We start from the raw sequence: 25,838 nt of genomic DNA, 5'->3' as shown, positions 1-25,838 counted from the left end.
ATGGGGGAAAATGACCCGCCTGCTGCCGAAGCCCCCTTCTCCTTCAGATCGCTTTTCGGCCTTGACGATTTGAAAATAAGTCCTGTTACACCAGGTAGGTGGCACCAGGTATCATTTCTGCCCCGCTTCCCCTCCCCCATATAGATGATGGATGTGGCTGAGTGTTCCCCTGGAGAACTATCTCCCCAGGAGCCCTCACACCCACAGGCCGCTTCCTCGTGTTTGCAGAATCCTGGAGAGAAGGGGCATTAGGGGGGCCGTCACTTTGGTTAGCCTCTTGCCAACTCCCTGGAGACAGGTGTTGGTATTCTCTGGATGGAGGTTTTCAGAAATCGAGGCTCCCACTGCCCCTGGGAGTTAGGGGTCAGATCCTGGCCAGGAAATCTCTGAGCCCTCCAGGAATTCCTGACAATCAGTGGTCACCAGCCCTTCCAGAAAACTTAAAATAAGCCGGTTGCCCTAACGATATCAGATACCTAGATTAAAATTCAACAGCAGGTGACGGAGTTGCTCCTAGCAACCGAAGGAAAGAAAGTTGGTTTTGGAAATGGGTCATAAATGCTTGGAGAAATGGCAGACTCCTTCGTGCCTGGATAGGATCTTTCTGGCAAAAACCCTATCAGGACTTGTCACAGGAAGCTGTGGCTCCCTGGTCCTGGCTGCAGTCGGGAAGGCTGAGCCCAGGGGCTGGGCAGAGGGACATCTGGGGCCCCTGGCTAGGGTTCCAGAAATCATGGCATGGGGGCCGCACTAACGATTCCTTTTAAACCACCTGGACAGCGCATGTGGACCGATGGGAGGTGGGAGAAGAGGTTTCAAGTAAGGGAAAATATACACAACTTACAAATGCTTTTCAAAAATTAGCATCAGTGGAAATGAAGAAAAAACATCCTGCAGTTACCTAACCACCCAAACTTAGCTAGTTTTTACATTTTCTTTATTCTCTCCATGCCCTTGACCATAAGTATACACTCACAGGCAGTGCAGGTGCAGACAGGCGTTCTTCCATGTGCTTTTTGGTTTTCTAAATGCCCTTTTTTATAGGATCAGGTAGGTGTGTAATTTACGTAGCCATTTTGGTCATCATTTGACATATAATTGTTTCTAATATTTTATAATATGAATCATAACGTGATAGCACTATACATATTCTTTTCTGCTAAGTTTTGATCATTTCTTCATGATTAATTCCTCGTCATGGGAAGGAATAAAAACTTTTTTAAACTTTTCTTTTTAAGTAAACCAATGCACTGTTTATGAGAGAAATTTAGAAAATACAGTTAATCAAAGTTTTTTTAAGATGACCCACAATTTTACTCTTACTCAGAGATAAACCTATTAGCACTTTATAATTTATTTCTTGCCTTCTTCCTATCAACATATCTGTATTTCTCTTTGGAAGTGATATATGAAGGTAGACCCCAGAGATATTTTGGGTTTGGTTCCAGACCACTGCAATAAGTAAATATATTTTTTTAAAATTTTATTTATTTATTTATTTTTGGCTGTGTTGGGTCCTCGTCTCTGTGCGTGGGCTCTCTCCAGTTGCGGCGAGCGGGGGCCACTCCTCATCGCGATGCGCAGGCCTCTCACCGTCGCGGCCTCTCCCGTTGCAGAGCACAAGCTCCAGACGTGCAGGCCCAGCAGTTGTGGCTCAAGGGCCCAGCCGCTCCGCGGCATGCGGGATCCTCCCAGACCAGGGCTCGAACCCGTGTCCCCTGCATTGGCAGGCAGACTCCCAACCACTGCGCCACCAGGGAAGCCCAATAAGCAAATATTGCAATAAAATGAGTCATACTAATTTTTTAGTTTCCCCATACGTATAAAAGTCAAGTTTATTCGATAGCATAGTCTATTCAGTGTGCAATAGCTTTATGCCCCCAAACAATGTACATACCCTAATTAAAAAATTACGTTTTAACTTAAACAATTAACTTCATCGCTAAAAAATGCTAGCCTTTACCTGACTACACAGTGTTGCTACAAAGCTTCAATTTATGAAAACTGCAATATCAGCAAAGCGTGATAAAACGAGGTCTGCCTGTACTATTTGTATGATTTTGAAGCTTATTTTTTTTTAACTTAAAAATATTATGTTCATCTTTCCTTGACATTAAATAATTAACTAGCCTTTAAGGCTTGGCAAACTATGGCCCCTGGGCCGAATCTGGCCCGCTGTCTGTTTTTATAAATAAAGTTTTATTGGAACACAGACATATCCATTTATTCACATTTTGTCTGGCTGCTTTCAGGCCATAGCTGCAGAGTTGAGAAGTTGTGACGGGACCACTTATGGCCCATAAAGTTTAAAACATTTACGATCGGGTCCTTCACAGAAAAACGTTGCCGACCCCTCTCCTCTATCGTTTTAGATATTTCTATGCCATTTGTTATTTCACCACCTCCCTTTTGTTGGTCACTTAGGCTGTCTCCATCTGTCCGTGCGTCAATATTTTCAAGGTCGCTCCTTTAAGTGTCCTTTACATAGAGATTTGTGTACATCTATGATGACTTTTTAGGATAAATTCCTAGAAGTGGAATTAATAGGTCAAAAATTCTATCCATTTTTTAGCTTTTTGGTACATATTTCCAATTTGACTGTCAAAAAGTTGACACAATTTATACTCTTATGGACTGTTAAGTGGAGATCCATTTCCTTTCACTTTGGACTGCAGTGGAAATAGTAGTAGTAGTAGTAGTAATAATACATTGCAAAGGTGATATGTAATTGTGTCTAATTTATGGTGTGTTTTTCGTTTCCAGAGGGGTTGAAGGGTTTTTGTGTGTGTGCTTGTTTATCATTTGCATTCCTCCTTTGAAGAGATGCTATACCTTTTGCTTTTTATTCCAAGCATGACCTCAAAGACAGGGCAAGGAGGAGGGGGACCACAGTGGGACCACAGGGCACGCGGCCGAGGAGCCGTAAAGTGGCAAATGTGAGCGGATACAAAGGCGCTGTGACTGCAGGAGGCGCTATAACTGCAGGACACTCTGGATCTACAACTGGGGCTCACTTCCTAAACCTCACTCTTAGATACAGAACAGCTAGAATGATGAGAAGTCATTCTGGGGTTCCTGCTGAGTTTTAAAGTGTGACTAGAGAGCCGGCATCTCAGTAGGGAGAGTGACTGATTGGGGCAGGCTTCCGGAGGCGGGGGAGGTGGAGGGGAGGGGTCTGCTTTGCTGACTCTAAATGGGTCATCCTGAAAGGAACTGGTCTCTGGCCTTGAGATAAAACCACGTTCATTATCCCGAAACCATCCCCAAACCAACCATCCATCCATCCATCCATTCCTTCAATCTACTAACATTTACTGAGGACCGTGGAATGGCTAGTGCCATTCTAGGTGCTGAGAGCACACCCTGGAACAAGCTGCCTGCTCCTGCATCCAAGGCTAAACAAGGACCGTGCGGGTGGTCCCTCTGCCCCGCTCCACACTCACAGCACAGAGTCTGATGTGCATCTCCTATCCCCCCATTCTTCCCTTTCTGCTCCTGCGTTTTCCTTGTTTACTCTTTTCTCCTTTTTTTCCCATTTCATCGCTTTCTTTTTTCCATTTTTGTTTTCTAATTCACTTCTGTTTTGGGCAACCGGGAAGGGTACTGACCATTTTATAATCGCAGTCTTTATAGCCAGAGGATGAAGTTGTGGGTTTCCAAAGACAGACAGGGAGCCTCTTTTTGGCTCTTCCATGGGAGACTCTCGGCCCAACGTCTCCAAGAGCAGGAAAACAGGCCAAGGCAGTCTCCATCCTGTGTCGTCATGTGAGGCCTGGGAAGCTTCCTCCCCTCCCTACATTCTAACCTTCCTAATTATAAGAGAGGACAACTTCAGCATAGATGTATTTTCAGGATTGATGAGATAATTTGCATGAAATGGCCTGTTCTCCTGAGAGTGAACGTTGCAGTGGAAATCCTCCTGTTGTCCAGAGAGGCTTGCACTTTTGGGTATCTTAAACTCTTCACATCTTCTTTTCTACCAAATCAGCCTTGTTCTATAGGCAAGAACTGGGAAGGGTCTGGGGCTTTACCCTACTTGCAAGCTAACAAGTCAGCCTGCCCCAGTCCCACGGATGCTGGCAGAAGACACAGCCCTTCCGTCAGACACGTGTACGCACAGCACAGGTGGCACGAGCATCCTGTTTGAGTAGGTCACGCTTGCCCACCACGTCCCTCAGCAGCAACGTGGAGCGGCCCAGGTGCACGCTGTACATGCAGCGGGTCTGCACCACAGCTGAGGAGCCCTGAGCTGAGGGAATCCACATCTTTTATAATGGCCTTCAAACAGACCTGCACAAGCTTTGTCCCAAAGGAAGAGGTGGTATTTACTAAGCCAGATGTAAATAATAACCTGTCCCCCGGAGAAGGACACCATCTCTGTCTTCTAAGCTGTTTGCTCTGCCAGCATCCTCCAAGAGATGGTCTGGAATAAAGGCCCTCGGTGTCTATGCCCAGGACTGGTGGAGAATGACCCGCACATCATCTGGTGACCCTCTCAGAGATCCCAGCTGTCTCTCTCCTGAAAGCACCCTGCTTGGGTTTTACATGTTGCCTTCCTCTGTAGGAAAACATCCTTGGGAGTTGGGGTTCTACCTCCCCTCCGTAATAGTTTCCTAGGGCCACCAAAACATCACAAACTCGGTGGCCTAAAACAGGAGAAATCTATTATCTCTGGAGGCTAGAAGTCTGAAACTAAGGTGACCGCAAGAACTTGCTCCCTCTGACACCTGCAGGGGAAATCCTTCCTTGCCTCACCTTAGATGTTGGGGTTTGCTGATAAATCATGGGTTCCCTGGCTTATAGATGTATCACCCCCATCTCTGTCTTCCTCTTCACATGGCCTCTGCCCGTGTCTCTTCACATCATCTTCCCTCTGTGTGTGTCTGTCTCTGAATTTCCCCTGTTTATGAGGACACCAGTCATTTTAGATTAAGGCCCACATTAATGACCTTGATTTAACTTGATCACCTCTGTAAAGACTCTATTTCCAAATAAGATGATATTCTGGGTTCTGAGGGTTTGAACATAAACATGTCTCTTGGGGGACACAATTCAACCCATCACACCGTCCCCTAACCGAGGACGGATGGAGCTGGGCTGGTGTTGGGGAGCTTGGGGCTCAACTTTTAGAGAACGTGCCCCTGGGTAGGCGGCCATTTCTCGAAGTCAACTCCCTTTGGGCTGGAACATTCTCTGCACTGAGGGCAGGGGGGATGAATAGCTAAATTTTGTTTTATTTCATTCAGATTCGCTGTTCCGTGGTCTTTTGCTCTCCCCGCTTTTTGGTTTCTAGATGCCGACGCGGTGGCTGCCCAGTTCCTGTCTCTGCTGCCACTGAAGTTCTTTCCCATCATTGTCATCGGGATAATTGCACTGATATTAGCGCTGGCCATTGGTCTGGGCAGTGAGTACCATCCATTATTTAGTAGGTTCTCAAATACCTGTTCAGGCGTTTAGACTTTCACGGGCTCCCCCCTCACACCAACCCGGGCCCGCCACGCAGCCCTAATTACTAAGGCAAACACCCTCTGGGTTTGCTGATTTGAGCTTTATTTGCCGGCAGGATCGTGAAGCCGACCAGGGCCCCAGCGGGGCCTTTGGCTGTGGTGGAGGTTTCGTCACCAAGGAGCCTCTGCCCAGTTAACAGTGGCCAAAGGCAGCTGATGAAACTGAACCCACAGGCAGGAGAGGGTGGGAGCGGGTGGAGGAGACAAGGAGGCCATTCATGCCAGGCCAAGCTGGGTTTCAAATAAGGTGCAAGTGGCTTTTGAGAAAGAGAGTCATTTGAATGGTCCCTGATAGGGAACAATTTCGCATTTACTCTTCAAATAGGCGGATCTCAGATCAGTTTAACTCTCCACGTGCTCGGCTTTGGGGTCCATGGTGCCCTCACTTCTCGCCCAGGGTCAGAGAAGGCAGGAGGTAGAGTGGGGGCCAGGGGTCCTCTCTCAAGTCTCCTTGCTCAGCCGGCTTAGCCAGTCGGCCACAGCCATGCACTTTCTCTCTGGACCTTGAGCCACCGGAGTCTAAATTCATCTTGAGTCGTGGCCTGAGGTCACTTAGGGAGACACGGTGGGGTGCAGCTGCCCCACCCGCTGGAATCTGGAACAGAAACTGGGCTGAGGGAAACAGGCTGCTGGCAGTGGTGCCGTTTCAATGCAGCCTTCATGACGCTTGGGCAAGCTCAAGGCCACGTGGCAGGTGCACGGTTGTCAGTGCTGTGCACTGAAGCAGCCCTTCCCCGACCCCCTCCCTCCTTTCCTCAGTCCACTTTGACTGCTCCGGGAAGTACAGGTGTCGGTCGTCTTTCAAGTGTATTGAGCTGACGGCTAGATGCGACGGAGTGTCCGACTGCAAAGACGGGGAAGATGAGTACCGATGTGGTAAGGTCATGCCTTTTCAGAAGCAGAAGCAGGAGGACGTCAGTACAACCCGACCCTGACCTTCCCCATCTGAGACATGGGTCCAAGGCAATGCCTTTGTTAAGTCATGGGATCCAACTGGCATTCAGCCCAGGAGACCCTGGGCTGGGTATTAAGGGAGGGTCCTTACATGGAGCTAAAATTGGGTTGGTAAGCAAGCAGAAGAGAACTCCAAGAGAGCTCAGGGGTACAGACGATAAGAACTGTGGCCGCCCTGCGTGGGTGGGGCACTGACCAGGGGCAGGTCAGACTCAGCACGGGAGGGTCTAGGCTGGCTGCAGAGAAATTCTGCCGGGTCTCAGGGCTCCTCAGGCCACTAACGACCTGTCTTCCTGTGCATTGGTCAGTCCGCGTGAGCGGTCAGAACGCTGCACTCCAGGTGTTCACGGCTGCCACCTGGAGGACCATGTGCTCTGAGGACTGGAAGAGTCACCACGCTACTGTCGCCTGTGCCCAGCTGGGGTTTCCAAGGTAATTCAGAGAGTGTCCAGCAGTGGGCAGGACATGAGCAGTGATCACGATGAGGGCAGACAGCTGCCGTTTAGCTGAGCACGCACAAGGCACCTGGACATCCCCATGGCAACCCCGCGATGCCTGACATCACAGGCGTGCAAACCAAGGTCCCAACATGCTAAGTGACTTGCTCAAGGTCACATGGGACCTAACGTGTTTGGGGGCGTCTCAGGTCAGGACCCTAGATGCAAACATTCAATAGAGAGCTTCAGAGCTGAGGACTGAGCCCCCAGTTCCTCAGGCCACAGCTTTTGGGCAGCTTCCCGACACCACCCAGCTTGGTCCCACTTCCCAAGGAGCCCCAGGGAGCCAAGTTCGAAAAGTCAGCAATTTAGTGAATGTCCAGTTATTCAAAACAGTTGATTAGCAACAGGTGGAAGAAAGAAACAGGTAGAAGAGAGAACTATTGCAGTGGAATCTCCATGTTTCAACGTTCTGCGTTCCTTATGTGACTTTTTGCACTGGGGCGACACATTTTGGCCCTGATGCGGCCCCGTCCCTCCCCTGGCCCCTCCTTCGGGACCCCGGTAGCTTCTGTCTTCCTCGGGTGCCCAGGACTGCACTTCTGCTCCTCTTTGTGCCGGACTCTTGGAGTTCAAAACCAGCAGGCTCTGAGTACCCACACTCTCCTCGGGAAGTGGGCATCCCTGTTGGCGCCCAAGGAAACGGGTGTTGAAACCTCCACGCTCTGAGCAGGGAGCCCTGACTTGCAAATCTGAGGCATCACATTCTCAACTCTTTCCTCCAAAGCCAGCGACACCCACCCTCCAGCCCGTATCCCTGACATGTGCCTCTTTCTCACCCGAGACAACCTGGATTCAGAAATCAGCTGCACTTCAAGCCCAATGACAACAGCAAAACACCCACGCAATTGCCTTCAGGAATTATGTAGACTTGACCCCTCATAGGCAAGGAGGACGTTCACATACCACACACACACAGCCCACATCACACACCACAAACACACACACGCCACACACACCATGTGCACACATCACATCACACACACGCCAATTACACAGACACACACGCAAACCCCACCACCACGGCGCACAGCTGAAAGCTTCCCTTGGGCATTTCTGCTCCATAGGAGGTAGTTCCTTGGACTCACTAGGGGGCGTCCCTTCTTCTTCCCATCTGCCTCCCCTGCTTCTCCCTCCTGGACCACCTCCCCGCCCTGAATCCTTGGCCTCCCCTCTGTCCTGCAGAAGGACCCAGCAGCCCCTCTCTCCTTCTCCCAACCCTTCCCGGCAGTGCTCAGGCATCTCTGCACCCCAGCCGTCTGCGGAGAGGCTCCTTCCTTGTTCCATCTCAGGGCAAGTCTGGAGTATGCAATTTTCCGGTCTGTCCCCTCAACACTGTCCATTTTCTTCCCTCTAAACTTGCTCTGTTCTTCCCTGTTTCTTCAGTTCTAAGATTTGCTTCTGTATCCTTTCTTGTTTATTCTTCCTATTTCTCTCTTGAAAGCCCTCCTTTATCCCCTCTGCTCTATAGCATCCTGTGTCAGAGGTCTGTGATAAAGAATAAAAGATAGACTGGCAACTCAGATTGCCTGGGTCCAAATCCCAGCACACCTGCAGCCCCGTCACATGACTGAGGCCTCAAAAACAAGGCGAATAATAATACCAGCTTTAAAGGGTCGCTGTGAGGGTCAAGTGATCTTGGGGCTTTGAAGCCGGCCTGGACCGCAGGGACGCCCTGTAAGAGTCTGTGGTCATGGTTGTTGTTACCACTGAGACTTTGACAATTTATGGGGCTCCAGGTGCAGCCTTTGGGGTCCCTTTGCATCACCCTCACCGCCCCACTGGTGGCCCAGTCCACCTGTATCAGGATCTCCATCTCGGTAACATCCAGCTCTTTCATCTGGTGCCTGACGTATCAGCGGGTTGAGCAATACCTGGGGAGGCTGGAAGGGTCATCGCTGCCGCCTAGATTACATTTTTCTCAAAACTCAAACCTGGCTGCACTTTGTACACCACGTACGCTGCCCACGCCGCCCCCCAGCGTTTACAATCACCTGATGAAATCATGCTTGATAAGCTGGTGAGTTCGTGAGCGAAGCAAGCCAGCGACTCTGTCTTTTGTTCATTCCACGACCTCCCATCTCATAACTCTTTGGATGCCTAATTTGAAAAATATTATTCCCTCTTTTCCATCATTCTCCAGACCCGTTTCCTGACCCTTTAAACACTGGCTTGTCCTGGTGCCCCCGAATCTCTCCGTCTACGTGCTCATCTCTCTGTAACGGGAGTCCTGCCAGCTCTGGGCAGCCTGGGAAAGTCTTTCATCCCCCCCCACCCCCAGCCTATCGTACCTGGGGCGCTCAGCATCCCCACTTCGGTGCTCACCTGAAAACACTCCACCCAATTCTGTGTTCTGTTCCCTCTGAGGCTCGCTTCAGGCCAAGCAAAGGTCGGTTCAGCTCAATGCATCGGAGTGTCCCCCCAGCTACGTCAGGAAGTGGTCCTCCCTCGCATGTGGCTGGAGCCCATGGTGGGTGGATGGGCTGTGGGGAGAGGGTCGCCCCAGACTCTTCCAGGTCTGGAATACCTTGCTAAGTTGGCAGAAGGAAGCCATTTACGGTTTGGGGCTGCAAAATGACTCCCCTCCCAGTATGATACCTGTATCCTTGTGACTTGAGCCCAGGTAGATTTGCTACAGAGTGAATTCCACACATCACGTCTGTGTTTCCATTGTGCTTGCAGCTATGTGAGTTCAGACACCATCAGAGTGGATTCACTGGAGGAGCAGTTCCGAGAGGACTTCGTTTCCATCAATCACCTCTTGCCAGATGACAAAGTGACCACTTTACACCAGTCGGTGTACGTGAGGTAAGCGGCCAGGTGGTGCTGTGTCCACTTATGTCCACTCATCCGCTGGACTTGTGCATGAGGTTGTGTTCTCCAAGTGCAAGGTGCGGGTTTGGCCACTTTGGTTAGAAGGGTGGACGCACCAGGCTGGGGTACAAGAACCTAATCCCAAGCCAGGCAAATACAGCCCAACAGACAGAGGGAGGAAGGATGGTAGAGGGGTCCCGTGATGCGCGTGCCGTAAATGCAGCATTGCACCGTGCACACGGTGGGCGCTGCTGATGTGTTAGGGGAAAGGAGGGAGGGAGGGAGGAGAAAAAATATTAGAAAGAAAGAAATTAAGAAAGAAACGTATCCTTCTTTATTTACAAAATACTTTAATGTTCACCATTTGTATTACATGTTTCCCCAAAGAAGTCATAAGGAAGGTAAAACGAGGTATCCTTAAATGACAGTCAGGTACCTGAAGCTTACAGGGGTCACCTGTCTGGTGCACAGAGGTACGTCAGGCTTTCTGAACCCACGTTCCATGTGCTCTTCCTGACTCATTGGACCAAACCCCACGAGGAGTGTGTTCTCTGCTCCAGGAAACACCTGCCTGTCAGCCTATTGTGCAATTGACAGTCGCTCCTGAACCCACGTGAAATCTGCAGGGACAGCTCCTCTCTTGGGTCCTAAAACCTCAGTCTGGTGACACTAGCTCTTTCTTGCATGATCATGTGACAGGACTGGGGCTCTAAAGGCAGGAAATCTACAAAGGGATCTACAAAGGGATCCCAGGGTGGATTGTAACATGAGCACCCACCCACGCAAGGGACAGTGTGTGTCATTTCCCGGGCAATCACATCTCAGCTCTGGAGGTGGGGGGAGGTCTTCTCTGACATGCATGTGTCCCAGGCTGCAAGGACTTTGTGGCAGGAGAGCCACAAAACTGACATGCACATGACCCCAGTGTATATTTATATAACATAGCTCATTAGACATTTCTTATCATTAGCTATACAAAGCCTAGAAATACTCAACACCCGGTCACGCACACCATACCTCACTGTAGTCACGTGTTTTATAATGAATTGTGTGACCTCACTCTCGTGGGGTTTTTTTAAATTGTAATCTGTATTCAAGAGCAGGGGAGTAAAGTTTATTTTTCTTTTACCCCAAGATTTAAGTAAAAAAAAAAAAAAGTGTTCAGTTCACAGGCCTCGGGTATTTATCATTAAACGCATTCTTTCTCCACTTTAGGGAGGGATGCACCTCGGGTTACGTGGTTACCTTGAAGTGCTCAGGTGAGAGTTACAGCAACGCAGAGAGAAACGGAAGGAAGCCCTGGCTCACAGGCTCCTGTCCCCCCTCCCCGCTCCTTGGACCGCTCTGTTGGCAGTCCCCTCCTCCCAGGGGCCAGGTGGGAACTCTGTGACCCCCATCTGCCAGGTTGGTGAAGAGAGCCCTGGGCGACTTCTCAGCAGCAGACAGGACCATGGCGCACGATGTCCTGTCCTTCCGTGGTGGCTCCAATCGCCTGACTCTCTGTCACCTTCTCTTCCCCACCCCTCCTGCCAGAAAAGCGTGCACGGGCTGCTTAGTGCCCGCCCCCAGCCTGGGCAGGCACCCTGTGTTCCTCGCAAGGGGGCGCCGTACCTGGCGCTGTGTCCTGACGGGCTTTTCCCACTGCACCCCTACAGCACCCTGCTTGTCCCACGCCGCAGGGGACCTGCCCCCCCCATCCCTCACCCTGTGCTCCTGCCAAAGCTCCCGCCCCTGCCCCTCCCTCTCGCTCTGCAGTCTGCGGTCTGAGGACGGGCTCCAGCCCGCGCATCGTGGGTGGCAACGTGTCCTTGCTGGCTCAGTGGCCCTGGCAGGCCAGCCTGCAGTTCCAGGGCTACCACCTGTGCGGAGGGTCCGTCATCACCCCCGTGTGGATCGTCACTGCTGCCCACTGTGTTTATGAGTGAGTTCTCCTGACCTCCTTGCGGGGGGTCCTCATCTTCTGCAGACCCCCATCCCAGTCCGGGCCATGTTGGGACAGGGCTGATTTGGGTGGTCGACAGCAGGGCAGGTCCAGAAAGCAGGAAGACAGACCGGATGGTCACAAAGTAATGTCCCCGGGGCGGGGCACCTTCCTTCTTCACTGTGGATCCAGCTCCATCAGCTGGGTGAGACTGGTGACCCTGGGCTCATTTTAAGGATCTCTGGCCCGCAGCTCTTACAGAAAAGAGAGAAGGAAGAGGAAGGAAGCTCTCGCGGGAGGGAACCCAGCAACGTAGAGGCCCTAGGCCTCCCCGTAGCTCATCACAGTGGACCATGCTGTGGCTGAGAGGGAGAGGGAGGGTGCAGGGTAGGCAGGGGTGTCCCCAGAGCCACCCCTCCTTGAGTCTCTCTCCAGGGGGGTGGCTTGGAAGAAAACCACAGAAGATACTTCCAAACACAGGGGCAATTGTCCCCGTTATTTCCACCTCCCTCTACTTCGGTTTCTGATGGAGAACAGACCCTGATGAACTCTCACAGGGAGCAAAGTTCAGCTCACTTCTCAAATGCCCAGAGGTGCAAAGAGCAAGGCCTGTCTAGGAAATGCATAGGGTGGGTCTGTGCTTCTGCAGGGCTTGGTGGGGGGGACGTCTGCTGGCATCTCCTTGGCACCGGCTCTCGGGACACCTGAGGGGTCCGTGGGTTAACGTGCTTGGGGCTTTCTCATTTTAGTCTCTACCTCCCCAAGTCATGGACCATCCAGGTGGGCCTCGTTTCTCTGCTGGACAGTCCAGCCCCCTCCCATCTGGTGGAAAAAATCATCTACCACAGCAAGTACAAGCCAAAGAGGTTGGGCAATGACATCGCCCTCATGAAGCTGGCCGGGCCTGTCACTTTCAACGGTACGTCTGGGTCTCTCATTTTGTTGCTATCCTTTGTTTCAAGAGAATTTGAATTGCTTGTTGAAGCATGGTGATGAAGGCTGCCTTACAAACTCTGCCAGATAATTCCAATACGGGATTCATTCACGCGTTGGCCTCAGTTGACCGTTTCTTTGTATTAAAGTTGTGATTTTCCCCCTTCTTGGTATGATAAGAAATCTTCAGTCACATTCTGGTCATTTGGACCATCGTGTTAGGAGACGTACATCGTAAGGAGACGTACCTCGTAAGGAGACGTACGTCTTCAATGTTAGCAGACGGTCACCCTGTTCAGGTTCACTCTGCAGGTCCTGGCCTGCTTCTGTGGGCTGTGGTTCTGATGATTATTTGACTTCAGAGCCTGTGTGGTTCTACTTTGGTCAACTTGGTTTGGCTGGGGCCACGGGGGCCCTCACTTGTGCTACTTCCTTTCTGCTGGTACCACCTGGAGATTAAAGGGACTTCCCCAGGCCAGACCACCCGGTGCCTGTGGGTGGTAGAAGGGGGTCTCAGGCACGTGGAAACAAAGAGCTTTTTCTTGTGTCGTGTTTATTGTGGTGAGGTCCCCACCCATCTGCCTGGTGTCTCAATCTTGGCTGAGAAAGAGAGGGCCTCCCAGGCCAGCCAGCTGCTTGTGGTGGGATCTTCCCCGCAGCCCTTTCTTTCCAAGTCAGAAGACACTGGGAATCTCCAGCTCCTGGAAATACTCAGAAACGTTCTCTCCCAACCAGCTGCTGAGTTCAGAGGCTCTGTTTCTCCACAGAAACGTCAAGTCCTGACTCCCGGAGGTTTCAAAAACACCAGAAAAGCCACACAGGACAGAACTTTCCGAGGTGTTGCAGATGCAGCAAAGCATATGAGCTTACTCCTAAATAAGTGAAAGCCCCCTGCTGCTTCCCAAGGACTAGGGCAGCTCAGAGAGCAGCAGAGTATGATAAACAAGGCCCCTTGTCGGAGCAGGATCCTGGCTCAGGACCAGCAGCAGGTTGGACCTGGCAGAATCAACAGTGTGTTTATCACACAGCACACAGAATTCTCTACGTATCACACTCGGAAACAAATATTTCTAGAGAAACAAAGAAATTGTAAAGGTGGTGTTGGTTTGTTAATTATGATTAATGACCCTTGGTTATAAAGAACTGAGGTGCCAACACTTGCACTTTGACAAAAATTAGAGTGAGTGCCCTTCCCCCTTCTACCTCTCCTCTAGCTGCCCCGGAAGCTTAGCGTGTCCCAGAATGCGGGCACACGAAGGCCCCGTGACAGTCTTTGGTGGAGGGCTTACGTGACACAGCCCACGTGGACAGGCAGGCTCGTCGCCTCCAGATAAGTCAGGAGGGATGGGAATAGTCACACACTGTTGGTCCATAAAGCAGCGTGCCCATGGTCTAGAACAAGAGCAGGCAGGCTATGGCCCATGGGCTGAATCTGACCCTTTGCCTACTTTTGTAAATAAAGTTTTATCGGCCCACGGCCTGGCCCATTTGTTCACCACGGCCCGTGGCTGCTTTCATGCTACTGTGGCAGAGGTGAGGGTTGAAACAGAGACCACGTGGCCTGCCAAGCCTAAAATATAAAGTATTTGGCTTTTTTTTTCTTTTTTTTTTTTTTTTTTGCGGTACGCGGGCCTCTCACTGTTGTGGCCTCCCCCGTTGCGGAGCACAGGCTCCAGACGCGCAGACTCAGCGGCCATGGCTCACGGGCCCAGCCGCTCCGCGGCATGTGGGATCTTCCCGGACCGGGGCATGAACCCGTGTCCCCTGCATCGGCAGGCGGACTCCCAACCACTGCGCCACCAGGGAAGCCCTATCTGGCTTTTTATAGAAAATATGCTGAGCCCTGGTCTGGACTCCCTCATGTTGCCACGGTCTCGGGTTGTTTTAAAGTTTCAGGGCTCTGGTGGGCGAGGGGTCCCTACTCTGAGCAAATAGCTTCCAAACGACCAGGGACCTGGCCTTTCTCTGGGAGCTGGCTTGAGCTGCCGGAGCGGTAGGCACTGAGAAGACGGTTTTCTCAGACCACAGCTGCCACAGGCTTGAAAGCTCTTGTTTCCTCTCCAAACAGAGATGATCCAGCCAGTCTGTCTGCCCAACTCCGAAGAGCACTTTCCTGATGGGAAGATGTGCTGGACGTCAGGCTGGGGGGCCACAGAGGATGGAGGTCAGTGTTCTGAAATCAAGATTCTGAGTCCAGGGTGCCTAGAGCCGAGAGGGCTGTGGGCCTGCTCCCCAGGCTCCCCGTGTAATGTCCCCGCCCACGTGTCCCGGTTGGGGTGTAGCGCAGAGCCCCAGCCGGCCGCTGAGACATGAGAGGAATGGGAGGCGGGCGTGCCCTGTGGTGAGCCTGTAATACGTGAAGGTCACAGTTTACAAGCAGGTGAAGTTAGAGGGTGTCGATCTGTTCGGGTGGGTGGCAAGGCTGACCCACCGCAGATGTGTTAGTGTCTTGTCGCTGCTGTAACAAATGACCCCACATTTACTGGCCTAAAGCAATGCACATGTATTACCTTACAGTTACGGGGATCAGAAGTCATAAATCAGTGTGTCGGGAGGGCTGTGATCCTCCCAGAGGCTCTGGGGGAGGATCCGTTCCCACGTGTTCCAGCCTCTAGGGCCCCTGCATCTCTTGCTTCTGCCCTCACCTCCACCTTCAAGCCAGCAGCACAGCATCTTCCAATCTCTCTCCCCTCTGACCTCCGCTTCTCCTATCATCACATCTCCTTCTCTGACCCTTTGAAGGACCCTTGTGATTAGATTACACTTAAGGTCCACCCAGAGAGCCCGGCATCGTGTCCCCATCTCAAGGTCTTATCACATCAGCAAAGTCCCTTTTAGAAGGTGACACGGTCCCTGGTTCCAGGGGTTGGGATGTGGATGCCTTTGGGAGTACAAGTTTCTGCTGACCACCCCCAGGTTCCACCCCAAAGCTGTGAGTGGGATCTTCACGTGCCTCAGTTTCCCTGCTGTCATCTGGGTTATTCTGGGAACTAAACAGACTGGTGTAGGTCAAGTGCTTGGCCCAGGACAGGCTCTGGCAGGGCGGGGGGGGGGGCCCTGTTGGCTACATTTGCCCCCCGTCCTCCCACATTGGTGACCTTAGGGAAGTGAGTGGCCCTGACATGAAGCAGCGGGGTCCCCCAGCCCACTCCCCAGGGTGCAGAGCTCTAAGGCCATCCACCTCCAGGCTTCCCCACCCGCATGCAGGCCCCCTGAGTTCCCGGTGGGGGCCCCCCGCACCACACGAACCACCCCCTGCTCTGACCCAGGCGATGCCTCCCCGGTCCTCAACCATGCGGCTGTGCCTCTGATCTCCAACAAGATCTGCAACCACAGGGACGTGTACGGTGGCATCATCTCCCCCTCCATGGTCTGTGCTGGCTACCTGAAAGGCGGTGTGGACAGCTGCCAGGTAGGGGCCCCTGGTGACCCCTGGGGGCCACGCTGCGAGCAAGGCGAGGCTCTGCTGTGGCAACCCAGCCTGCGGGAGAGGCCACCACCAGCATGTCCCTGTGACTGACTGAAAAGCAAATTTACAGGACGTGGGAAGAAGTTTGCTCAGGATATCAGTGTTTACCCAACGCTCCCCTCTGCCTGGATGCTGGGCAGTGGGAAGGGTCTCGGAGTTTGCAGAGGGACCAGACGGGCAGGGGGCAGGTGGGGACCAGGGAATCCAGTCTGCAAAGCTACAGTGGGCGAGACTCCAGCACTGCCTGGTCCAGCCGAAGCCCCTGGCCAGGCAGACCCTCCCTCTGGAGCATCCCTCTGTTTCCCCAGCTGCCTTGACCTTCGTGGGTTCAGGGTACCAAGATCTGGCAGGGAGATGGCTGCAGGGGGACCGTCCCCAAAGGATAAAGACCCCACTATTAGGGGTACAAGTCAGTTCCAGAAGGACTGGGGGGTGAATGCAGAGCCATCTTCATGCTGTATTTTGTGATAGAGTGAAGGGGGGGATCCTGCCACCAGGACAAGGGACACACCATGGCAGTGCCTGTTGTGTGCCCTTTGCTCTCTCCTTGTCATCCAGGGAGACAGCGGGGGGCCCCTGGTGTGTCAAGAGAGGAGGGTGTGGAAGTTGGTGGGAGCCACAAGCTTTGGCATTGGCTGTGCCGCGGCGAACAAGCCCGGAGTCTACACCCGCATCACCGCCTTCCTGGACTGGATTCACGAGCAGATGGAGGTGGGTGCAGCGCCGCCCCTGCCCTGGAATCTCGTGCTGGTGCCCGTCAGTCAGTCCACCTCTGGCATCTCTTCCGTGGGACCCCAGTCCTGCTGTCCGGAGCCAGGAAGGGATCAATCAGTTATCGATTTGTCAAGCAGTGACTTTGTGCTTCTGGGCGTTAGACTGAGCAGGGCTAATCCCACAGACAAGGCCCTGACGGGGTGGGCATGGCGGGTGGGCACACACGGGGCGAGTGTTGCTGGGACGTGAAGGAAACATGCTTCCACCAACTGGGGAAAGGAGGAGGGGCAGCCGAGGAAGAGCCCTGGGGGACGGGAACCAGCCAGGTGGGCACGTGTGGGTGTGGAGACAGGTGGGGGATGGAGAGTCTCCAATCAGGAGGGGTCTGGGCGGTTCTGTGCTTTGGGGGGGCCTCCCTGTGGGCGGTCGGGGGTGGTGCTGGAGGAGGGAGATGGGTCAGTGAGGCTGGCTTGGCAGGACCAGGGCTGGCAGGGGGAGCCCTGGTGATGGCGGGAGGAAGAATGGGACGCCCAGGGACAAGGAATGCCCCAGCCTACTCCAGGCCCCAGTGCAATGGCTTAGAAGACAGGGGGAGACACCCACCTAGGGAGCGAGAGCCTGGACAGCCCGGCCTTCCACCCCACGGGCGCGCAGCAGATGTTTGCGGACCTGATCACCGGCTCTGAGTCCCACGTCAGGCCTTGGACCAATTTCAAAGAACTTTTTTTTTTTTTTTTTGGTGTATTTTGTTGTTGTTGTTTTCGTTGGGTTTTTTTGAGGCAAACTTTACACAGAGTGAAACTGACCATTCTAAAGTGAAAATCTGGGGGCATGTAGCCCATTCACGATGTTGGGCTGCTGCCGTCTCTACCTAGTTTCAGAATATTTTCATTTTCTGGAAATAAGACTTCATTAAGCAGTCGCTCCCTGTTCCCTGTCCCCCGGCCCCCAGTGACCAGTAACCTGCTTTCTGTCCTGGTAGATCAAGACCTTTAAAATGCTCCTTTTAATTTAAAGCATTTGGCTAAGAAGGACCAAACTCCTCAAGTGCCTTGGTGTTAATTTCCACTTCTTCCTCCTTGAATATTTGCCTTAAATCAGGAGCTACGAGCAGGGCTGAGGCCCCAGGACCGGGCCTGGCTGGAATTCCAGCCCTGCTGTTGTATAGCTGTGTGTCCTCTGCAGGCATATAGTGCCAGCCCATTGCAGGGCAAGGCTAGGAGACAGGCCTGCCGGGGACTTCTGCTGGGGCGCATTTTGCTGTTAGCTGACCGCCTGGCCCAGCGCTGAGGGCTGTGCAATGCTCTTCAGCCCCCAGTTCAGCCCCAATCCCTCACCCCCTCAGAAAACAGACGTTTGAAAGAGCAGCCTCCTCACTGCAGTGGCTGCAAACAGCCCGTGAGCAGGATTGAGACGGGTGAGGGTCATGTGGGCCGGGGGGGTGGGGGCATCACGTGGGTACAGGGAGTGGAGGACCCTCCGCATTCGCCCAGGGAGCCTCGGAGGTGCAGCTCCACGACGCTGCCCCCAGGCTCAGAGGGTCCGTGGGACCAGGCTTGCTGTAGGGGTAGGTTGAAGAAGTTCGGCCCAGTCCTGAGCTGGTGGGGAGGACCAGGTTCCAAAATCAGTCTGCGAGGTTCGGACAGAGGGGTCCTGACCTCTCAGCCCATTTCCCCCCAGCACCGCCCTGGCTGTGGGGCCCTAGGACCATTCCCATATTAGAGGTGAGGGGACCCACAGAAGCCCCCCGCCGAGGCTGATAAGGGCAGGGCGTGAGTCTAACCAGCTCCGTGAGCCCAGCCCCCCACCCTGCAAAGCTCAGTGATGGACCTCCAAGCGGGGCCGCAGAGCACTCCTCCTGGCTGCCCGCTAGCGTTGAGGGTCCAGAGGGTCTGATCGGACGCCCTGGCGATTCTGAGGCAGGGGTCTCCGGGGCACACTCTGAGGACGTGGGGGGATTTTAGAAAGGACGCTTCTTCCTCCCAGAGCTTGAGAAGCAGGTTCTCCTGGATGTAGGTGGACGGCTCCCCTGAGGCCTGGGAGAGCATCTCAGCCACGGCAGCCTCTGGCATCTGAAGGCCTGTGTGAGTCACGCCTCTCTTCAAACGTCTCTGGGACGACCCAGAAGAGGCTTCCCTCCCATGAGCGTTTTCCAGCGGGCCTGCATTTTTATATATTTTTTATTTTTTGTGGTACGCAGGCCTCTCACTGTTGTGGCCTCTCCCGCTGCGGAGCACAGGCTCCGGACGCGCAGGCTCAGCGGCCATGGCTCACGGGCCCAGCCGCCGGGGATCTTCCTGGACCGGGGCACGAACCCGTGTCCCCTGCATCGCCAGGCGGCCTCTCAACCACTGCGCCACCAGGGAAGCCCCGGGCCTGCATTTTTAGTTGTTTCTTTTGAACTTTGATGTGAGGGCCTTCCAATAGCTCTCACACCTCGAGGGGAATCACCCCAGTTTTTAGCTGATGCTAAAGCTTGCCGCATCACCTTCATTTTCATCCAGTAGTTTTCTCTCTCTGCTGGACGCTTAAAATGAAATTGTTGCAACTCAAAGAGAGACACAGGAACACTGATACTAAGAGCTGGAAACGATGGAATAGTCTCAGGTCGATGACGGAGACGGCGGGGGTGTGGCAGGTTGGAGGTGTGGCACAGGGAAGGGGAGCTATTTCACACTTACCTGGAATCCGCACGGAGCAGAGGCCAACTTTGTCCCCATCAGTCGTGAACAGCTGACGCTCCACTCAGGGTACAGTCAGGTGCTCACTCCATCTTAATATTAGAGAGATGTCTTGAAGCGCTGAAAAAGATAATACCTGTGTTTTCATTTCTAGAGGGACCTGAAAACTTGAAGAGAAAGAGGCAGGTTACCACCTTGAGTTCCGGCCAAGATGGAGACATCTCTGTCCTTCCATGGATTCTAACAGCAGAGCCAAAAGAAGGAGCATCTTTCCGTTCCTCTACGTCTAGAGCAATTTTCTTCTGTCACCTCTAACAAGCCAGAGGGGCATTGGACTGAAATGACCCCGAACCTCCTTTCTGATCTCCACTAAGAGCAGAAGCAGGAATGCCTCCAAAGTGCTACAGTTTCCTTGTCCATCTGGTTTCCTCCCCTGCAAAGCGATCCACACCTTAGCCCCTCAACAAAGACACGGCAGCCTGGACCTGCAGGAGCGCGGTCAGTGCAGATGCAGCTGTCTGCGCCTTTTTATCCGGGCACCAGAACCTACCCAATTTTCTACCAGGATCTCCTTTGACATGTGGGAACGTAAGATTATAGTTTGAGGTCTATTTCTGGTATTTTTTGTAGCCTTTGGTGCTTGAGGTATCATTGTCCCTTGCTTCCAGAGGATGTCCCCTTTCTTAGTGCATTCATCCCTCCGAGCTTGTCTGAATGAATCCTGACTGCTCATATACGCTTAATGCAAGAGGCTCAATTGATTTGATCTCTTCTGTATCCATCGTGGGTTTTATATTCTAACAGAATTTTCTGTTAGAACAGGTTTCTCGGCAGATCAGAATCATCTGCTATTACATCACAGGGCTCAGAAGCAGAGTAAGAAAAGAAAGTACTAAGTCAAAGCCACCTAAACCTCACACAACGGTACTGAGGCAGACTAGACAGTCTCAAGTCCTTAAGAGGCCAGAGGTGTCCCTACCTCTCTGTATGGGCCCATTCATCTCCCACGCAGCTGTAGGATTAGAGACCCCTTTCTGTACCCACACACCTCCTGCGGTCCACATAACACACACCTAACAGAGGAAGGTTACCTGGTAAGTAATCACTGTCCAGTGGTGCTTTATCACAAATGACTTCATCAGGATATGAATCCGTTGCTTTGCCTGAGGTAACAGTGGGAAAGATGGGTGAGTTTCAAAGAGCTCAGAGATGGGTCCAGGTACCCGGCGAAGGGCCGGCTCCAGGGAGCCTCCATGTGTGAGAAGGGGATGGGGAAGATAGGGAGGGAGAACTAAGGGCAAACCTCATCTGATGCACCTCACTGTATCATAGTCACTGCACAGATCTCTGTACGTGTCAGAAAGTGACAAGACCATTTTTATTTTAAGTGGGTCTGCCCAGCTCTCTTTGAAAGCAGTGGTAGCTCACCAAAGCATCTTGAGAAAGAGGAACAAAGCTGGAGGTATCACTCTCCTGATATCAAACTATCCTACAAAGTTTCAGTCATCAAAACAGTATGGTACTGGCACAAAAACAGACACACAGATTAATGGAACAGGATAGAGAGCCCAGAAATAAACCCACACTTATATAGGCAATTAAACTACACCAAAGGAGGCAAGACTATACAGTGGAGGAAAAGACAATCTCTTCAGCCACATGCAAAAGGATGAAACTGGCCTACTTTGTTATACCATGGACAAAAATAAACTCAACATGGATTAAAGACTTAAATGTAAGACCTGAAACCACAGAATTTGTAGAAGAAAACATAGGCAGTAAAATCTTTGACATTGGTATTAGTATTATTTTTTAGATCTGTCTCCTCGGGCAAGGGCAAGAAAACCAAAAATAAACAAATAGGACTATATCATACTAAAAAAACATTTTGCACAGTGAACGAAACCATCAACAAAATGAAAAGTCTGCCTACTGAATTGGAGAAGATATTTGCAAATGGTATATCCAATAAGGGGTTAATATCCAAAATATATAAAGAACTCATACAACTCAATAGCCAAAAACCAAACAATCCAATTTTAAGAGTGGGCAGAGGACCTGAATAGACATTTTTTCCAAAGAAGACATAGAGATGGTGGACAGACACATGAAAAGATGTTCAACATCAATAATCACCAGGAAAATGCAAATCAAAACCATCATGAGGTATTACCTCACACCTGTCAGAATGGCTATTATCAAAAAGAACACAAATAACACATGTTGGTGAGGGTGTGGAGAAAGGGGAACCCTTGTGCACTGTTGGTGGGAATGTAAATTGGTGCAGCCACTATGGAAAACAGTATGGAGGTTCCTCACAAAATTAAAAATAGAACTACCATTTGATCCAGCAATTCTGCTTCTGGGTATTTACCCAAAGGAAACAAAAACACGAATTGGAAAAAATATATGCACTGCTGTGTTCATTGCAGCATTGTTTACAATAGCCAAGATATGGAAGCAACTTGTGTCCATCAGCAGATGAATGGATAAAGGAGATGTTGTGTATATATGCAATGGAATATTATTCAGCCATAGAAAGGAATGGAATCTTGCCATTTGTGACAACTTGAGTGGACCCTGAGGATATTATGCTAAGTAAAATAAGTCAGACAGAGAAAGACAAACACAAAAATGAAAGAAATATTTCACTTACACGTGGAATCTAAAAAACAAAACAAATGAGCAAACATGACAAAACAGAAAAAGGCTCATAGATATAGAGAACACATGGATGGTTGCCAGAGGGGAGGGGGGTGAGGGTTGGGTGAAATGGGTGAAGGAGATTAACGGGTACAAAATTCCAGCTGTAAAATAAATAAGGCATGGGGATGTAACGTACAGCACAAATATAGTCAATAATACAGTAATAAGTTTGTATGGGGACAGTTGCTAACTAGACCTATCCCAGTGATTGTTTCATAATATATTTAAATGTCGAATCACTCTGTTGTACGCCTGAAACTAACATAATATTGTACGTCTGCTATACTTCAATAAAAAACAATGTTCTATAGGAAAAAAGAATGAGAAGTCGTCAAGTTCTTCAGATGTCAGTCTATAATGGTATCATGGCACATAATCATTTGTTAGTTTAAATAAACCCATATAACTTCACTAAATTTACCCTGTTATACATAAAATAATACTCCAATTAAAAAAAAAAGAAAGTAGTGGTAACTCACGTATTGAAGATCCAAGCTGTGAAAAGTTGAAAGATTTCATATGTGATCATCTCAGTTTTGAAAACTTGACTTTGGGGTCAATGCACTTTAGCCTGTTGTGGTTTCCTTCTGCTAGCTTGCTGGGAAAGACTTGCTGTCTTACATCTTTCAAAGGGTCCTGGATAATACTAATGGTGGGGAGTTACTCGGTGTGTGCTGGGTCCTGACCCTGTTCTAAACCTGTTCCCTACGCTTACTTGCTTTATCGTTACAGCACCCCTACGACACAGGGTTTACCACTAGTTCCAGTCGCAGATGAGGAAACCGACTTGTGAAAGTGACGAGATTTTCCCAAGACCACACGTCGGGCCAGTGGGGTACATCATACCAGCAGGAATTAAAGCAATAAACTAATTGCAAAGCTACATTCTTTCACATTGGAGTCCAAAGGGACTTTGTGCCACCAGTTTGAACCCATCTGAGATGTAGTAGTGATTCAAAGTCGTGATCGACTTTGTCCTCTAGAAACGTTTGGTTCCCATGGAGCCGTTTGCTGGCTTAAGGTTCTCGAGTAAAGCGGTTTGTCATCTTGTTCCTTTTCTCCTGTGCCTACAACAGCTTGACACCTACCTCACACCTGGCAGCCAGGCCACAGCAGGAGCCGGGAGAGAAGGCCATGGCTGGAGCGTCCCTAACCTGCAGCCCAGCCACAGCCAGAGGAACACACCATAGATGAGGCGGGCTGCCTCCCCTGACGGCTCAGACCTGAAGAAGCAGCTGTGAGGCATCCGTGTCCCGAGGTAGTAAATGAGGGAGCCCCACCTGCGCCCAGACATCCAGGACAGTGGCTGGGAAACAGCTCCTCCCCCTCTCTCTCTCTCTCTTTCTCTGTCTCTTTCTCTCTCCCTCTCTTTCTGGTACTTTAGTATTCGATATGGCTGTATTTAAATATGTTTATAAGAATTGCAGAAGACCTAACAATATTATAGAAAGCTTGGAAACAGAGTATTAAACATTGGTCCGGGGCTTCCCAGGTGGCGCAGTGGTTAAGGATCCGCCTGCCAATGCAGGGGACACAGGTTCGATCCCTGGTCCGGGAAGATCCCACATGCCGCGGAGCAACTAAGCCCGTGCACCACAAGTACTGAAGCCCATGCGCCTAGAGCCCGTGCTCCACAACAAGAGAAGCCACCGCAGTGAGAAGCCCGCGTACTGCAACAAAGAGTAGCCCCCGCTCGCCGCAACTAGAGAAAGCCCGCGTGCAGCAATGAAGACCCAACACAGCCAAAAATAAATAAATTAAATAAATAAATTAAAAAAACTATTGGTCAACAACTTGAATACTGTAATTGGCCACAAAACCTGTTAGTTGCCTCCCTTCTCTAATAGGAGGGCTTCTGGCCGGGAGCTGACGACTCTACTGAAGTCTATCTCCTCCGATTCTCACCTGGAGAGACCACCTGGGCTGTGCAGGAAGATGCCAGGACGGTCTGGCTGTGGATCCTCCACCCTGTCACCCTGTCCCACAGCCCAGCCTGGGAGCCACTGCTGGTGGAAGACGTTCCAGGCGTGGGCGCAGCTGTACTGGTCTCAATGTCCAAAGGCTTCTCTGCGAGAATTTCCCAACAGCAGCAGTGGGGCTGGGATACTTCCGCAGGAGCCAAGCCCTGATCTAACGGGCAGGGGCAGGTGCATTTTCCGATGGCCTGGCCACCAGCACCGGGGAGGCAAAGGGACGTGCCAGCAGTAAGCAAGAAGAATCCAGTTTCTGCTGCAGAATCGTAAACAACACTGGCTTCCAATCAATTAATTTAGACTACTTACTCGCTGGGCCACGTTTTCCCCACAGCGTGAAAAATCCTGGCTGGCTTGTTGCGTCTCAGTGACTTGCAACACAACGTCCCCTGTGTCTGGCCCAGCTCCGCACCAAGAACTGTGGCCTGTCCCGCCTGCTTGGGAGCAACTTCTGGAGACTGGCTACCCTTTATTCACCTGCACATCCCAATATCCAGACCAGGACCCAGAAGCTGCTCATGGACACGAGCGGAGTGACCGAATGATGACTATGAAATAAATGCACCACCTCCATGGACTATACCTGAAGCCACTGTTTCATAAACCAGCACAAATTATGTATGGAAGTAGGTGAAAATCAACCTAATGATAACATTTATAATTTAAAATTATGACGTATTTAAAAGCACATCCATATTTCTCCCCTTAAAAGTACAAAATAACTGCCTGATGTGTGAAAACCAAACCCTGCTACATGTCTACACTGTGTTCTGGTCTGCCGTGGAGTGATCGAAATTCTGTAAAAAATTATGACCCAGAGTCTAGTTCACAGAACAATGGTCAAAGTGATATCACTAAGGGGTGAGAAACGACAAGAGAGAGAATTTATTTTAAGAATGAAAAGAAAACAATACTGATGCTCTTTAAAATCCATCACTAAGCATTGATATCATGTTTTCAGACTTGGGGAAATGGACTCTTAAGACATAATTTTTTTTTTTTTTTTGTGGTACGGGGGCCTCTCACTGCTGTGGCCTCTCCCGCTGCGGAGCACAGGCTCCGGACGCGCAGGCTCAGCGGCCATGGCTCACGGGCCCAGCCGCTCCGCGGCATGTGGGATCTTCCTGGACTGGGGCACAAACCCGTGTCCCCTGCATCGACAGGCGGACTCTCAACCGCTGCACCACCAGGGAAGCCCTTAAGACATAATTTTTATATCAGGGTGTTTTTTTTTCTTTTTTCTTTTTCTTTTTTTCTTTTTATTTTTTTTACTGTTTTACCCTTTCTTTCCTTTTCATCTTAGGTGCAAACTAGAAGCTTCCACTGGCCCTCATTTCCTTGCTGGGGTGAGAGCGGCGAGGGAGGTTTGCAGGAAGAGCTGGGGTCTGCTGTCTAGCCCACATGTGCCTTGGCCTCTTGCTGACATCCCTCTTCTCCAGGAGCAGCTGGTGTGGGGATGCAGCTGCCACATCTGCACGATTCCCTGTATTCTCTCCTCAGGCCCCGGTGGCGTGTGGGGGGGTGGTTGGGCCTGGCCCCAGGCAGGAGGCCCCCAGGTTGGTACATTAAAAGGTGTTCCCAACACAGTATTAAAACTTAGTGCTCATTTCCTGCAGACTCCAGAGGACAAGGCAAGGAAAGGGAAGGGATGGAGTTGGGGACCATCCCT

General features: G+C 51.2%; 1 protein-coding gene across 1 annotated transcript; it reads left to right on the top strand.

Annotated features, from left to right (window-relative positions):
• Window positions 1-19,662, top strand: TMPRSS3 (transmembrane serine protease 3; the record flags this gene model as incomplete). Its single annotated transcript, XM_082655196.1, has 12 exons — window positions 1-94; window positions 5,294-5,404; window positions 6,267-6,383; window positions 6,770-6,893; window positions 9,641-9,766; window positions 10,988-11,031; window positions 11,528-11,693; window positions 12,443-12,612; window positions 14,695-14,790; window positions 15,896-16,038; window positions 16,654-16,806; window positions 19,645-19,662. 12 exons carry the CDS (start codon window positions 1-3, stop codon window positions 19,660-19,662), a joined length of 1,362 nt encoding a protein of 453 aa, XP_082511322.1.
• Window positions 19,663-25,838: the final 6,176 nt, after the last annotated feature.

This window comes from Grampus griseus (assembly GCF_964374135.1).
Source record: "Grampus griseus genome assembly, chromosome: 5".
In the NCBI taxonomy this organism is placed as follows: Eukaryota; Metazoa; Chordata; class Mammalia; order Artiodactyla; family Delphinidae; genus Grampus; species Grampus griseus.
This window is presented reverse-complemented; position numbering and strand designations above follow the sequence as displayed.